This window comes from Phalacrocorax carbo, chromosome 1 (assembly GCF_963921805.1).
Source record: "Phalacrocorax carbo chromosome 1, bPhaCar2.1, whole genome shotgun sequence".
In the NCBI taxonomy this organism is placed as follows: Eukaryota; Metazoa; Chordata; class Aves; order Suliformes; family Phalacrocoracidae; genus Phalacrocorax; species Phalacrocorax carbo.
Window position 1 is genome coordinate 216,851,065 of NC_087513.1, and position 14,592 is coordinate 216,865,656.

General features: G+C 53.3%; 1 protein-coding gene across 1 annotated transcript in view; it reads left to right on the forward strand.

Annotated features, from left to right (window-relative positions):
• CHRDL2 (chordin like 2) overlaps positions 1-12,765 on the forward strand; it is a 31,225-nt gene extending 18,460 nt beyond the window's left edge. Inside the window, 5 exon segments of the mRNA XM_064450508.1 lie at positions 549-717; positions 1,635-1,829; positions 4,584-4,766; positions 9,861-9,953; positions 11,780-12,765. Coding sequence (XP_064306578.1) covers positions 549-717; positions 1,635-1,829; positions 4,584-4,766; positions 9,861-9,953; positions 11,780-11,859 — 720 coding nt within the window. The 3' untranslated portion in view covers positions 11,860-12,765.
• The last annotated feature ends 1,827 nt before the right edge of the window (positions 12,766-14,592 follow it).

A 14,592-nucleotide genomic window follows, 5' to 3' on the forward strand; every position in this document is an offset into this window, starting at 1 on the left:
CCCTGCCCTTTTCCATACCGCTGGGTGAATTGCCAGCGTCACACCTCCACCACCTATAAAACCTCCAAAATAGACACAAGGGGACCCTTTGTGCTGCATGTCTTGTCCCAGCAGTTTGCTCTTGGAAGCCTGGGATGTTCCTGGGATTTCAGTCTTGCTGGCCAGCAGCCCCCCACCAACCCTCCTGGTGCCAGCCAGGTGAGAGGGCAGGATAGGGCCCATCCTTACCTCTCTGGTCCTGGTTGGGCTGCATGGACGCCAGTCCTCGTTTTCCCAGCAGGCATCTAGAAAGGACCAGCCCATTTCCCTGCCTGTGTTAGTGATGTAGGACCTCACCTGAGGGCATTGGGATGAGACGGGTGCTGCCCCAATGAGGGTGACCCACTTGCAGCATAGGGTGGACATCAGTGTGGGGCATTGATACAAAGCACTCAGCACCCTTTAGGTTGCCAGATCATGGGGTGCATGGCTTTCTCCAGCGTGCTTCAGAGTGAGAACACCCCAGCTGTCCAGGTCTGAGTCCCCTTCTTTTCCCTGGCTGCTCACAGAGGCACTCACAAGACCAGTGCTTAGGGGAAGCGATGGGCAAGAAGCCACCCGGAGCCACCGCGTCCACTCTTCTCAGTTCTTCCCTGGAGTTCATTCCCAGGAGCTTCAAACCCAAGGGAGGAGGTGGCACCACAGTGAAGATCGTCTTGAAGGAGAAGCACAAAAAAGGTAAGGGGTGGGGGGCAAGCAGTCTGTATATGGCCTAAGGTGACTTCTCTGGGACTTTGCATTCTCCAGGGAATCTGCTTCAGCAGCAGTTTTCCACCACCAAGTCCCACCTCCCACTCCTCTGCAGCCAGCCTCACCCAGCTATCTCAGCCCTGGTGGCCTGCAGCCTCTTGACTGCATGGATCTACCACTTCCCAAAAAGGGTTGGAAGAAGATTGGTCCTTGGGGGGTTTTGGAGACCTGGGACCCAGGAAAGGAGGTGCTCAGCTGGAAGACTCCACATGATCCTTCCAGGACAGTGCCACAGAGGGCCAGGCTGTTCCTCCTTGCACCTACCCACCAGGTGCTGGGTCTCTCCCAGTGCTGTGGTCTTCCTCCTGGAGGAGGGAGTAGGAAAGTGAGATGAGGAAGCAACCCCATGGAGCCAAAGGGGAAAAGACAGGTCCTGTCTCCTCTTGGGTGCTCTCCCATTGTGTCTCCAGAAGGGCTCCTTCCAGTCCTTGGCGATGCAGCCCTGGAAGAAATTTTGGGACCTCCAAAAATTTTCATGGAGGAGTCAGCAGGTGGCACTCTTCACTGTGCTTCATGCCTGTGACAGCCTGGGAGAGACCCTGGGCTTGCAGAGGCTCGGAGGCAGGTGAGGTCCTGCCCACACTTACCACTCGCCCCCACCAGGGGTGGTTGATCCCAGGAGCCTCCATCTCTTGGAGCTGCTCCATGGCACCTCCCGGCTGGGATGGCTACAATACCCCTGTGTCCACTGCTGCCACATGTGCTGCCAGAGGACCATGTTCCTCAAGGCAGCAGGGCCGCCCATTTCTAAGGTGGTGAAATGTGTTGAGCTCCACCAAGCCTTGGGTGTACAAAGAGGAGGAGGATTTATTTCCACCAGCAACTCTTTTCTCTCTCTCCTTCAGCTTGTGTTTACAATGGGAAGACCTACTCCCATGGGGAGGTGTGGCACCCCGTCTTCCGGCTCTACGGCCTCCTGCCCTGCATCCTCTGCACTTGCAGGGACGGTGTCCAGGACTGCCAGAAGATCACGTGCCCCAAGGAGTATCCGTGTGAATATCCAGAGAAGGTAGACGGGAAATGCTGTAAAGTATGTCCAGGTAGGTGAGATCCCACCTGCTCCTGCAGTTCCTTCCAGTTCCTTCATTTAGCCTTGGTTTAAAGCGCAGAGCAGATGTGTTGGTGTTCGCATCACTGGTGACTTGAATTCACACCAGGTGGGTTCAGCAGGGCAAGCTCTGGTGTAAGGGTTGGCCTGTCTTGGAGGGCAGCAGGACCCACCCAAGGTGAGGAAGCTGCACCGATCCCAAAAGGTTGCATCTGTTGAGTGGGTGTAGTCTGGAGAAAGATGCCCAAGGAGGGACAGGCTAAGAGTCTTCAGAGAGGTACAAGGGCCTTCCTGGGGAGAGGGCACAGTCTGTTCTTCAGACCTCCAGCTGGGACAAGAAGTCACAGGGTTAAATTGTGGCACCTGTAATGTAGGTTTGAGATTAGGAGGACGCTTTCCAGGTGTGGAGTTATCTGTGGCACTCGTGGTTTGGTTTGAATTTGAGTTGAGGTCCCTATCCCTGGAAGGCGAGGGTTAGACAGCCACCTATTGGGCCAGGTAGAATTGGGCTGGGGCTGGGGCTGGGACATGGTGGAGAGGACACTTATTTTTTTTATGTTCAATGGGTTTTGGGTCTCTCAGTTGCTTCTTGGTCTTTGGAAAGCTGTTTACCTTAAACCACAGACCTGGCAAAGATGTGGCAGGGCATGAGATCTTCTCCTGTTCCCACTGGGGAATGTTTTCTAGGTTATACCTCTGTATTACCACTCAGCAGTAGATGTTTAGATGGTTGACCACCCACTGCTTCCCTAGAGAGACTAGAGATACCCGAGTCTCTTTGAACCTGACTGCAGATTGCTGTGTGATCTCCTCCGATGTGCAGCTTCAAGGTGGTTTCGTGGAGGGGGTCTCACCAGGGAGAACAAGCAAGGGGCATTGTGACATTTAAGAATGGGGGCAAACAGGCTGCAAAATAATTTCAGCTGTGATTTTCAAGGTTTTGCAGCCTCTAAGCAGGGAGGTTCTGGGATGGCCTCCCCGGGGGAGCGAAGGGCAGAAGCTCAGCTTGTTTTAATAAGGTTTCTGATATGTTTATGAGCAGGATTTATGACGTGGTGCCTAGTGGGAATGGGATGTGATGACTGAGCAGAGCCCTTCCAGTCTTGCATTCCCATTATAGCAGGTCTTTCTGGTTTAAACTCTACAACTTTCTCTGCTGGGATCTCTTGTCTGCTGCTCAGTCTTCATTTATTTCCAGTTAAACACTCTGACCCAGCCAAAATTATTTTCTTCTTGCTTTCCAGTACTCACAGATAGCAATCACACACACATACACGTCGCTCAGCCAAGTTACATGCTTGTCCTCTGTTTCACTGCATGGAGGTTTCACCCATCTTCTTTTTCCAGGCAGTTTCCATGACTGTCCTCCTCTTCCTCCTTTGTACCCAGTAGCTTGGAGAGAAATGCTGAGCCATTTCTATTTGCGAAAGGGACCCTGATCAAAGGGGAATTGCTGCAATGCATTGGTCGTATGGGCAAACCACTGTGGCTGCTGGGGGCAGAGCTAGTGGCTGGGACCCCTTGGTCCATGCTCCTTGGCCCCAACGCTGTTGGCCATTGAGTCGCTCCAGTGTGAAGCTCTGAGGTTGTTAAATACCTGTTGTACCTGCGAGGACGTGCGGTTCCTTCCCTGTTGTGAAGGTGGGGTTGCCTCGATCGATGCAAAGAGCATCCCTGGAGTAGTTTAATGGTCTTGGATGGAGGTTTTCCTGCACCTGGACCCCGCGGTGGCAGGGATGAGGGTGGTGGGCTGTGGTCATCCCCCTTCATGTCATGCTGAGCCTGCAGAGCTGAACGTTTGTCTTCCCATTGCTGAAAAAACACGGCTTTGCATCCCTTTAAATTGGGATTTCCATCCCCTCTCCGAGAAGAGTAGCTCGGGACCACCTCAGAAAGCACGGGGGAGAGCAGAATCAGGCCTAAAATAACTGTCCTACTAAAATAAACCCCACGCATCTATTTATAGCCAAACTTTCTTTCGAGTAGTGTAAAAAGCTTCAGCATCCAAAATGACGGGGAGAACAAGGCTAAATTCAGCAGAGCTGGGCTCCTCTGCGTTCCAAGGACCACAACCAAAGGCAATAAATCTCCTTCCAAAACCATGGGGGATTCTTAATTACTCCAGATACATACAAAAAATTAAAAAATTAGCAGCTGTCCTTTGCTAAGGATGTTGAAAAAGTCACGTAGGTTCCCGCCGGCGCCCCTGGTGTGGGTTTCCCCACTGTTGCACCCCATGTGGGGAGGGGGCTCGGGCTGGGGCTGAGCCCACCCGCGGGGCTGAGCCGGGCGTGCTGCCCAGGCAGCCCAGCCACAGCGCTGGCTCCCGTGCTGCGGGCTCATCCCTTCACTTCGCTGACGTTGCTCCTCCGGGAAGGCAATGGGAACGAGCTGGGAAGCGGGGAGTCCAGCTTGGGCTTTGCAGTGATGATGGCACCAAGGTCCTTGCAGCGGGCATGGAGGATCCAGGTGGAGAAAATCCCCTGTCCCCATTCCCACTGGCACAGAGGCTGCCAAAATCAAGGGGGATGGAAAATATGGGGATGAGCAGGTCCACAGATCCTTTACCAACATCTCCCTTTGCTGCTGATCTTGGCGCTGGGGATCGGACCCTGGGAGCCAGGGTCCCGTTCAAAGATGCAGCCGTGCCACGTGAGATGCCTTCTCCTCGACTTGGGTGCTGAGACGGCTCCTCCAAGCTCCTTCCTGCCCCTGTTTAATGCACTCTGTCCTTGCTTTTCCCCAGAAACCAGAGTCAAACCCACCGATGAAATAGTCACCACCCGGTGTGGCAAGAACCCGAACCGTGTCCTGGTGTACATGTTTGTGCCGCCGAGCTCGGAGAACTCCAAGGAGATCCTCAGGACGATCGCCATTGAGAAGGAGCCTGCGGAAGAGGTGGAAATCTACAACTGGAAGCTGATTAAAGGTGAGTACCATAACGAAACCAGCCAGCAACGGAGGAGGTGTGTGTGTAAACCTGGTGCTTTCTAAGCTTGGTCCAAATTTTCAGGCTTTTCTCGTGGTGCTCCAGACCTTGTGTAGTGAGTTGAAACCTGCTGACAGCAGGTTGGCTTTTCTAACCCCTCTGTTTCGCACTCTTTTGCTGCAGTTGCATGCAGACCAGGGGCTGGAAACAACATTTGGCCCTGGTGTACCCCTCCATAAACTGCAACACCACCCAGAGGCGCAGCATGTAGGCAAACAAGGCAAGGGCCATGGGGCTGCTCCTCCAGATTGCCTGCTTTCATGCCAAATGCACAAGGAAAACTAAGCAAAAAACTGTTCTGGTCATTCCATATTTTTGCTTTTACTCTTTTTTTCCACCTCAGTGCACCCATCACTGGGAGCAATGCTTGCGGAGCTGCTGCAAAGGTGCAGGTGGGGGGGATGAATTGCCCCCTGCCCACTTTTTGGATGGGTGGATTTGGATGCTCCCATTGGTGTGTCCTCCAGAGGTCAAAGCATGGCAAATACACTGTCCAATGACACCAGTCTCTTTCTCTGTCCCTGTACCTTTAGCTTTGCAACACTCCTATGGACCAGAGGAGCCTACCTCTAGCAGAGATGCTTGGTCCAGTAGATATTTTTGTTTTGTTTCTCTTGGGGCCGGGAAAACATCTGAGTGCCCCAACCTTGAGTCTCTGTTGGACATACTCTACCCCTTCCAAAAACTTGTGCCTTGAGCACTTGAGATTGGTCGCACCTGACTATGGATACAGTGACCCTCAGCCTGTGTAGCTGGGTATCTTATGGACCTCTGAAGGCAGATATTCTGGTCTCTTCATTATGTTCATGTCTCACCTCTGTCCCTAAGGAGACTTCAGCCCTCCTGGGGCTGGCTCTTCCCAGCCACCAAGGGTAGGCACACTTAGAATCACAGAATCATTAAGGTTGGAAAAGACCTCTCAGATCATCAAGGCCAACCCCCAACCCAACACCCCAGGCCTCCTAAACCATGGCCCCAAGTGCCACGGCTGCACGGTGGTTGAACCCCCCCAGGGACGGTGACTCCCCCACCTCTCTGGGCAGCCTGTGCCAGGGCCTGACCCCTCTGGCAGGGAAGGCATTTTCCCTCACATCCAACCTAAACCTCCCCTGACGCACCTTGAGGCCGTTCCCTCTCGCCCTGTCACTGGTGACTTGGGAGCAGAGACCAGCCCCCCCCTCACTCCAGCCCCTCTCAGGCAGCTGCAGAGAGCGAGAAGGGCTCCCCTCAGCCCCCTCTTCTCCAGGCTAAACCCCCCCAGCCGCCCCCAGCACACTTGTGCCCCAGACCTTTCCCCAGCAACGGAGCTATTTGGACACTAGCCAGAGAAATTAAGTCCAGAGATGGAGCCCTGACTGCCATCATGTTCCCATCCTCTCCTTGCCATCCTCCATCCTCCACGGTGCCCCTCTCCCCATCCTCCCCCCCACCTCGGCAAAGCCTTCTTCACAATAGCACCTTGTAGCTGGAGGACAGCTCTGAGCCTGCACTGTCTGGGCCCCACCGTTTCCTCTCCTCGCTCCTTGGCAGAGGTCACCACCCAAACCTTCTTGCCACCTTCTGAGGCCAAAAGCTTCACGTCTGCACGGAGCTCCCGAGCCCTGCCAGCCAAGGACAGGGGAGGCCCTTGTCCCCGAGGCCAACACAGCTCTTTTGCTTGGCAGAGCAAAGTGTTACTATTGGGAAAGAGCATGAGCTCAGACGCATATGGATTCCACCTCTCCATGGTCCATCACTCTACCAACAGAGCAGTGTGTGTGGAGAAAAGAGGCTGCAAGTCACGCCTGGAGCCCATCCATCTGCCTTTGTATGGGCTTACGATACCTACGTGGCCTCATCTATTTCTGTGCTGGGACAGTTTCCTCCATGAGGCAGGAGGAGAAACCGACACCAACACCCAGCCAAAAGCTTTACCCAGCTTTCTGGTGGTGCAGGACCAGCCCCCAGATGAGAGGCAGTGGGGGCTTCCCTACGTTTTTAGGGGTCTGAACATCTCAGAAGTTTTGAAATGTGACTTTCTGGTGTTTTCGAGCAGGAGTTATGGTGGGGAGTGAGGACAACAAAGGAACAGGCAGGACCAGAGAGGGACCAGCACGGTTTGGAGGCTCTGTCGTTAACTCCTGCCCTTCACCCTGCCTTGATGGAGGCCTGGGCTGTGCTCAGATGTGCAGCCCCAGCATGGACCTCTTTCCCACATTTACCCTGCCAGGCTGTTGATTAGACATTGATCAAAATATTCTTTTCTACCCTGAAAGCCTGCAGCTCTGGGACCTTCAGCAATCCCCAGTGTTTCACCATGCTGCTATACCATCACACCTGGGCTGGAGGAGACCTGTGTGGTCCGGACCAACCTTCCCCACACTCCTCTGGCACGTGCTTGAAGATCTCCTGCCATGGAGACTCTACATCCCATTTAATCTCTTCCAGAGCCACAAACCCCTTCCTAAACCTCTTCCTTGCTTCTCTGCAGCTTGAGCTCATGCTCTCTCATCTTCTCCACCACCAGTGTGAAGAGCAGACTCTTTGCCTCTGAAGAAGCCATCAGCTCCTACCTCTGTCTTCTCTTACACAGTTTAAGCAGTTCTTAAACTTTCTTTTTAAACTTCTTTTAAGCAGTTCTTAGTCTTTCCTTGACGGTAGAAATTTCTCGTCCTTTGGTCCTTCCCATAGCTCTGCTCTGGACTCTGTCTTTCTAGAAGTACAGAGCCCAGAACAAGGTGTGGAGCTCTGGTCAAATGTTGTGTCCTGCTGGGACTGGTCTCATACACCCATGTGCACTCATGCTCCTGTCTCCATCCATCTGCCAAGGCTATGTTTTGTGGATGATTTAGCAAGTCCTGAGATCAGCCTCTTGAATTAGACTCCCTTCACTCCCCAGCCCAGCGTTAAGTATCAGTCATGTTTAAAGAGTCGTGTTGGTTCCCCACGTAGTCAGCAGAGAGAAGCAGGTATGATATGTCCTGTCCACCCATTTTAGGATGGGTAGAATGGCACTGTGGAAGAACGTGTCTCTCCCTTGGCTCCCCAAAATTAGGAAAGATTAATTGCTCCCTTGGAGATGGGGCTGGTCTTCAAGTCATTCCTTGTGCTCTACTGGACTCTGCTTGTGTTTTGGTCTTGAGGAAATGGCTAAAGCATAGAATCATAGAATCATGGAATGCTTTGGGTCAGAAGGGACCTTTAAAGGCCACCTAGTCCAACCCCCTGCCATGGGCAGGGACATCCCCAACTCGATCAGGTCGCTCAGAGCCCCGCCCAGCCTCACCTGGGATGTGCCCAGGGATGGGGCATTGACCACCTCTCGGGGCAGCCTGGGCCGGTGCCTCACCACCCTCAGTGTAACAAATTTCCTCCATAGATCTAGTCTAAATCTCCCCTCCTTTAGTTTAAAACCGTCACCCCTTGGCCTGTCACAACAGTCCCTGCTAAAATGTCTGTTCCCATCTTTCTCGTAAGCCCCCTTTAAAGCACCGAGATGGGTGGCAAGTGCCCACCAGCCCCACCACCTCCCTCCATCTCATCCCAAGCTTTGCAAAGAACGATCCTGTCTGTCGGGCAGGATCTGCTCGCCGGGGAATGGCATCACCCTTTACCAGCTCCATCCCATACCGCGGGATCTCCGGCGACGGCAGGCGCAGCGGGCTATTCTTATCTGCGCTGCCGCACGCTCTCCTTGTGCTAGAGCATCGTCTGCATTCCTCCGCTGCTCCCCAGCTCCTGGCACGTGTCAGAAGCAACCGTCCAGGGGCCCAAAGGTCTCAGCCAGCTCTCCGAGGGCTCTTCGGTGAACATTATCTAGGTCGGTTGATTAAAAGATGTTTATCTCTTGTAGCTCTTGTTTAAAATATCCTCTTGGTTACTAATGTACTGGAAAGTGCTTCATCAGCCACGGGGACTATAAGCACACCCTCCTGCTCCTTTCTAAGTATAGACCAGAAGGATTTATTGAACACTTGTGCCTTTCTTGCGTCATTAACAGTTTTATTATCTCCATCAACTATCTTCTTTTGTTACTGGTAGGACTGCTTTTCCTGACCCACTTAAAGGACTTATTAATAGTCCAAATATCCACATATTTCTGTGGATGTCTTTGACTTCCTGTATTAATTTTCCACAGTCCATAACATCTCATTTATATGGATTGCTAGCCGATTCCCATTTGTTACATACTCTTTTATGTGTAATTGCTGCTGGGAATCGGGGAAAGTCTCTTAACCAAATAAGGGGGACCATGTTGCCTCTGACCTCTGCCAGCAGCGAGATGCTGGACGCACGGGGAGCCTGGGTGAGAGGTGGGGAAGGATATGCCAGGCATACTTGCCCGGTTTGTCACGCTTCACATGCGAATATGAAGATCGTAACCCCTAATCCTGCAGAAAGGTCGCTTCCGTTGCTAAACGCAGGTTCTGGTTTTCTTGGGTCAAATATCTGAGTCAGGCACCTCTGCTAACGGGACGATGCTGGCACGGAGAGAAATATCAATCTCTGCTGAGGTCATTCGTGGTTTTTTTTTTTTCCTGTCCTGGAGGAGTTTCAGAGCTGGGGGCAGAGGGATGGAAAACATTGGTCCCTGGCTGCTTCCAGGAAAGGAAAGCATCTGAGGGTGGAGGAGCCTCTGTGGTTGGGGGAGATAGGTGGTCAAGAGTGAGCAGAGAGGATGGGGATCCCATTGGTCTCAATTTCTCTTATGTTCTGGGGGGAGACCAGACCTCCTCCAATGCGAGATGCTTTTAGAGCAACAAAATCTTATTGCTTTCACCTGTTTTGTGGTGTTGTCCCTGCTGGGTTCTGGTTTAACAAGCAGTTACTGTTTTCAAATGAGATTTCTCCTGGTCCTTGGCCAGCCCTGGATTCCCTCCCAAACTCCCACCAGGCTTCAGCGGCGGGTCCTGCACCGAACCGGGACCCCACGGCATCCAGTGCAGCCTGTGACCCTTTTGCATCTTAGGAGGGAACAGAGAGCTGAGCATCCAAACCCATCCGACCCTTAGATTGAACGTCACGGAGCCTGACGCCCTCTGTTTCTCTCTGCAGGGATATTTCATCTGATACAGACCAAGAAGATCAGCAAACAGGAATTCAAGCAAGAAGCGCAGAACTTCAGGCTGATCACCAGGACGAACGAAGGTAGGGAGAGAAAAAATCCCGTTTCCCCACTCCTCCGGCAGACCCTGCCCCAAACAACCCCGCGTTTTGCTGCATAAACCCCGGCGCGGCGTGTGGAGCAAGCGCAGGGAGAAGGCTTGTGCAAGCATAGCCGGGTCGGGGCTGACCGCTCTTCACGCGCCTATGCAACAGTCCTGGTTAGCAGTCACATTTTCACTTTATGGTGTCAGAAAGGGCAGCCAGCTTTCTAAAAGTGGATGCACGCTTGTGAAATCCAAAGGCTTTGTCTCTCCAAAGCCCGTAAAACTGATTGATTTTTATATCTAATCCATCTGGCGTTACGGGGGGGGGGGGGAAAAAATATGATGCAAGGGATTTTAAAAAAATAAACCCTTGAAATATTTTTAAAAATCATTCTTAATGTTCTTGGATGTGCGTAAATGTTACAAAAAAGCAGGAATGCCAGTGCACATGCCGAGAGTGCCTGTGCAGAGAAAAACTGCCGTGCTATTTCCCGCTGGCTGCCTCTTCGCCTGGGCTGGGTTAGAGTTTAATGGCTTAGGTTCGGATCAGAGCCATTCCCGTATTGTCCAGCACCCACGGGTCAGCGGGTCAGCCGGGAACGGCGCTGCTGCCCAGTACATACCAGCACACCCAGTGCCCCAGGGAGGGTGGAGATTTTTCACCTCCAATCTGTTCAAGACAACATCTCTTGACCAAACCCTGGGGGATTTTCAAGCCCCTGCTCCCAGGCTGGGTCTCACACCCTGACGGGGTTTCTGGCACGTGCCGCCTTCTTCTTGCCTCAGTTTCCCCTGACAAATAACCCTGTTGTGAAACCATCCCTCTGCCGTTGCTGCAAGTTTGAGGAAAGCATTGGCCAGGGATTTCTTCACCACAGGAGATTAATTTAGCTAGAAAATACGCCCCCACCCCGGGGATGACGACATTAGGGCTGCCTAATCCTTGCTGGGATTACAGGGGGAAGTGACCACCCAGAGGGAAAGCACCTCCAGCCACCTCCTGCAAGTACGGGGATGCTGGTGTTTTGGGGGAGCGAGGAGAAGGATTGGGGAGCTTCGTGCTCATTTTTGGGGTGCTTCCCAGCTCCCACCAGTGCGTTTGCTTTGCCGGGAGCCTGCAGCTCACCGGTGAGGCTGTGTGGGGACCAAGGACCAAGTTTCTTACCTTTCTGCAGCAGGACCTTCCCCAACCGCAGGTGTTGCAATGCCCTGCACCAAGAGCCAAGGCTGGGGCAGCCGCAGAGACATGAGTATAAATAGGGGGGAGTTGAGCAACCCCCCAAAGAAATGGGGCTGACAGAAGGGAGGAGAGAAGCATACCTGCCCATGGCCCGTGAAACGTGAATTTTGGCTTTCTGCTGATGAGTCAGAGGACAAGAGAAATGCTTCTCCCGGCTGAGGGTCAGGGAGTCAGCCTGAATCCCAGACCGCTGACATAAAGCATCCTTTGAGGAGGCAGAGAGGGGCATTTATCCCTGTTTCAGACTGAGCTCCTTTTCTTTTAAGAACATGCGAGTAGTTTCTGGGGGAAGCATTGGAAACGCCGTTGGTTGTGCCATTAATTGCATTGCAGGAGGTATATAGGGCCCTTCTTGACCTCAAATACCATTTGAATTGCAAGATGGCAACGTCTAGGACCAGATTACGGGGACGCTGGTGAGCTGCTCTGGCCAAGGCCAGCGTTGTGGGCAGACCTCTCTCCCCACCGCTCTCCCAGCGTGGTCCTTGTGGGTCCTCCACTGCGGAGGCTGCTACGTGTGGGGTAAAGTCTGTTTTCCTCCTCCAAGGGCTGTTGCTAATGAGCGTCCCTTTCTGCTCATCCAGGTCACTGGAACATCTTCCGAGCCCAGACGTCAGAGCTGAGGATGACAGAGAGCCCAGAGAAAGAAACAAAGAGCTTGTAAAGAGAAAAACTTTAAGCTAGCTATTGATTTATCTACACACACACATACACACATACACATATATAAGAAACAAAAAAAGTCGCATTATTAAATAGACTGGCACAGCAATGAAGGATACACTAGTGTAAATTACAGAAATTCCAGCAAACGAACCAAATTTTACTGCATTGAAGCCACAGCCGTGGAGGTGCCTCTCTCCAGCGGGAGAGCGCAAGAGGCCGGCCGTCGTACCCTGCTACCGAAGATGTCGGGTGTGCGGAGGGAGGAAGGCGAGATGGCGGAGACGTGAGACCTGGTGCGATGTGAAGAGGTGGGACACGTCCCTGACAGCCCGGCGTTGCTGGAGAGCATCAGGAGATAGAGGTGAAGCAGGACAAGACCATGCATTTTACCACCGCTGGCATAAAGATGACCTGCAAGGAGAGAAAAATCAGCCTTGTTTCCTTTCTCGGAGCCCCGGTGATCTGCAAAGGGTTTCTTTGGCTGAACACCCTCCGAAGGGTATTTCTTTAAAAATCTTGGGTCTTTTCTCCTCTGTTTCAGCTGGGAGGATTCTTATCCCTACTTTGCAGGTCACTTGAAGATGTAGTTTTTGGGAGGACCCACCTGCTGACAGGGTCTGAGACCCCAAACACTGCACTAAGGTCGCTACTAAGCATGTTATTATGCTATATATTTATATATATCCTACATAATATCTACTGGGCTGTACTCACAGGAGGGGCATCTCCCAAAGGGTGAACAGGACCATTTCTGCAGCGTGGGGAGGAGGGCATGCAGCAGCATCACCCTCCCCCTGTCTGGAAATAGCTTTGGGGGATTTTCGGGTTGTTTTGGTACATGTATTTATCCTTGGTTTCTTGTTTTATTCTGTTTTGATAAATCTATTTATTTGGAGATCCAGATCTGTCTGATAAATCTGATTAAAGTGTCTTCTTGATTCAGCCTCCTTTGCTGGCTCTCCTTTCCCCGTAGGGTCCATATTACACCTCGGGGGCCTTATTGGGACCCCCATCCTGGCGGGACCCCCGTCCCGGTGGGGTCTGATCTCCTTGCACGGACTCAGGCAACGTCCTTAGGGTTGGGGCATGCAGAGAGTGTCCCACAGATGCTTTGCTCATCATCAGGGGATCATCCCACCTCACTTGCTTACCATCTACAGGTGGTTTGGGGCTGAAAACAGAGCTCGGGGCTGGCAGCGGGCACAGGGGTCAGGAGAAGGCTGGGGGCAAACCAGGGCCAGGAAACGGGAGGTCCTGGTGTGCTGGACAGGCGCCCAAGCAAGCTGCTAAGTGAGTGCAGGTGCTCTCTCTTGGACAGGCAACCGCTCACGTGGGGCTATAAAAGGATCAATATGAGCAGCTCCCACCCTAGGGGCGGCCGTGCCTTCCCTTTCTCTCTTCGTTTTGCTCCCAAAAACCAGTTGGTTGCTGCCACGCGCTCGGGATGTGGATGGAAACCAGGTCTGTGCACAGCCAAAGGACAGAGAAGCCAGAGAGCAAAGCGTCCGCAGCTCCAGCCAACCTGCAGCAAGGAGCAACCGTGGCTAATCAGAGCAGGCACCGGCACCGAGCCGGCACCGCTCACCAGAGCCGTGCGATGATCCAGGGGATGGGGCCGATCTGGTTAAATTTCTCCAGGAAAACAATTCTGGTCATGCTTTGGGCATTGGGGGTGTCCCCCGTGGCACGGGGCAGAGGGAGGGGGGGGCGAAGCCACCCTCTCGCCCCACGGCTGTGTGCATGACCACAGCCGTGCCCCAGTGGGGAGGATGCTGCCCGTCCCCAGGCAGAGTGCGACCCCCTCATCAGCCTAATTAACTCATCAGCCTAATTAACTCCCTCTCGCGTGCTCTAATTGGAGTAGAGTGATGGCCGGGAGAAAACCATCACCAACACTGTGCTGCCCTGCCCAGGCGGGGTTTCCTGCAGGCGTCTACAGGTTACTGAGCCCAGTGGAGGTTATACTGATCCCATATAGGCTATGCTGAGCCCAGGCACAGGCAGGAGACCTCCTGAGTGCAAATCAGCTGAGTGCCATGCACGCAGAGCTCCTCTACCATCCCCAGGAGGGTGGTGGATGGTGCCGGCTGCTCCACGGCCAGGAGAAACCCCTTTGGTGAGCAGCGACGGAGGAACCTGCCTGGGGCGATGCCTCTGCCGTCCCTCACTGACTAATCTCTGCCCAGAGCGTGGTGCATTATGTTTCATCTAAAAAGCGTATCTGAAGTAACCGCAGAGCTGCATCACCCCTGTCCGTGCTGCATTGCTGTGGAGCCCTCCTGAACTTTGCCTTGGGCAGGGAGATCTGGAGGATAACGGTGATATGCAAGAGGGAGTTTCTTTGGAGAGAGGTTTCATGGAGGTGGAAGGTGGGCATGAAACAGGAGCTTCCCACCAGCAGATGCTGCTGCTGCCTGGTCTCTTCCCAGGAAACACGGAGGGCTTTGGGCTGGTTGCTGAAGCAGTGCAGATGCTCTGGAAAGGATTGGGCATGCTCTGCCCCGGCTGCTGCCATCGTCCTTGCGCTGAGGTCGGTCCTAGCTAACAGGGTTTGGTGCTGAGCATACCCACCACGAAAGGAGGATGTGGAAGTCTCCAAAGATGCCATTTGCATGGTGTGACTGTCCCATCCTCCCATGACTTTATCTAAACAGGAGGAGAAACCCCTTTGCTGTGCGGGTGCCAGAGCAGGGGCACAGGCTGCCCAGAGAGGCTGTGGGGTCCCTTCCCT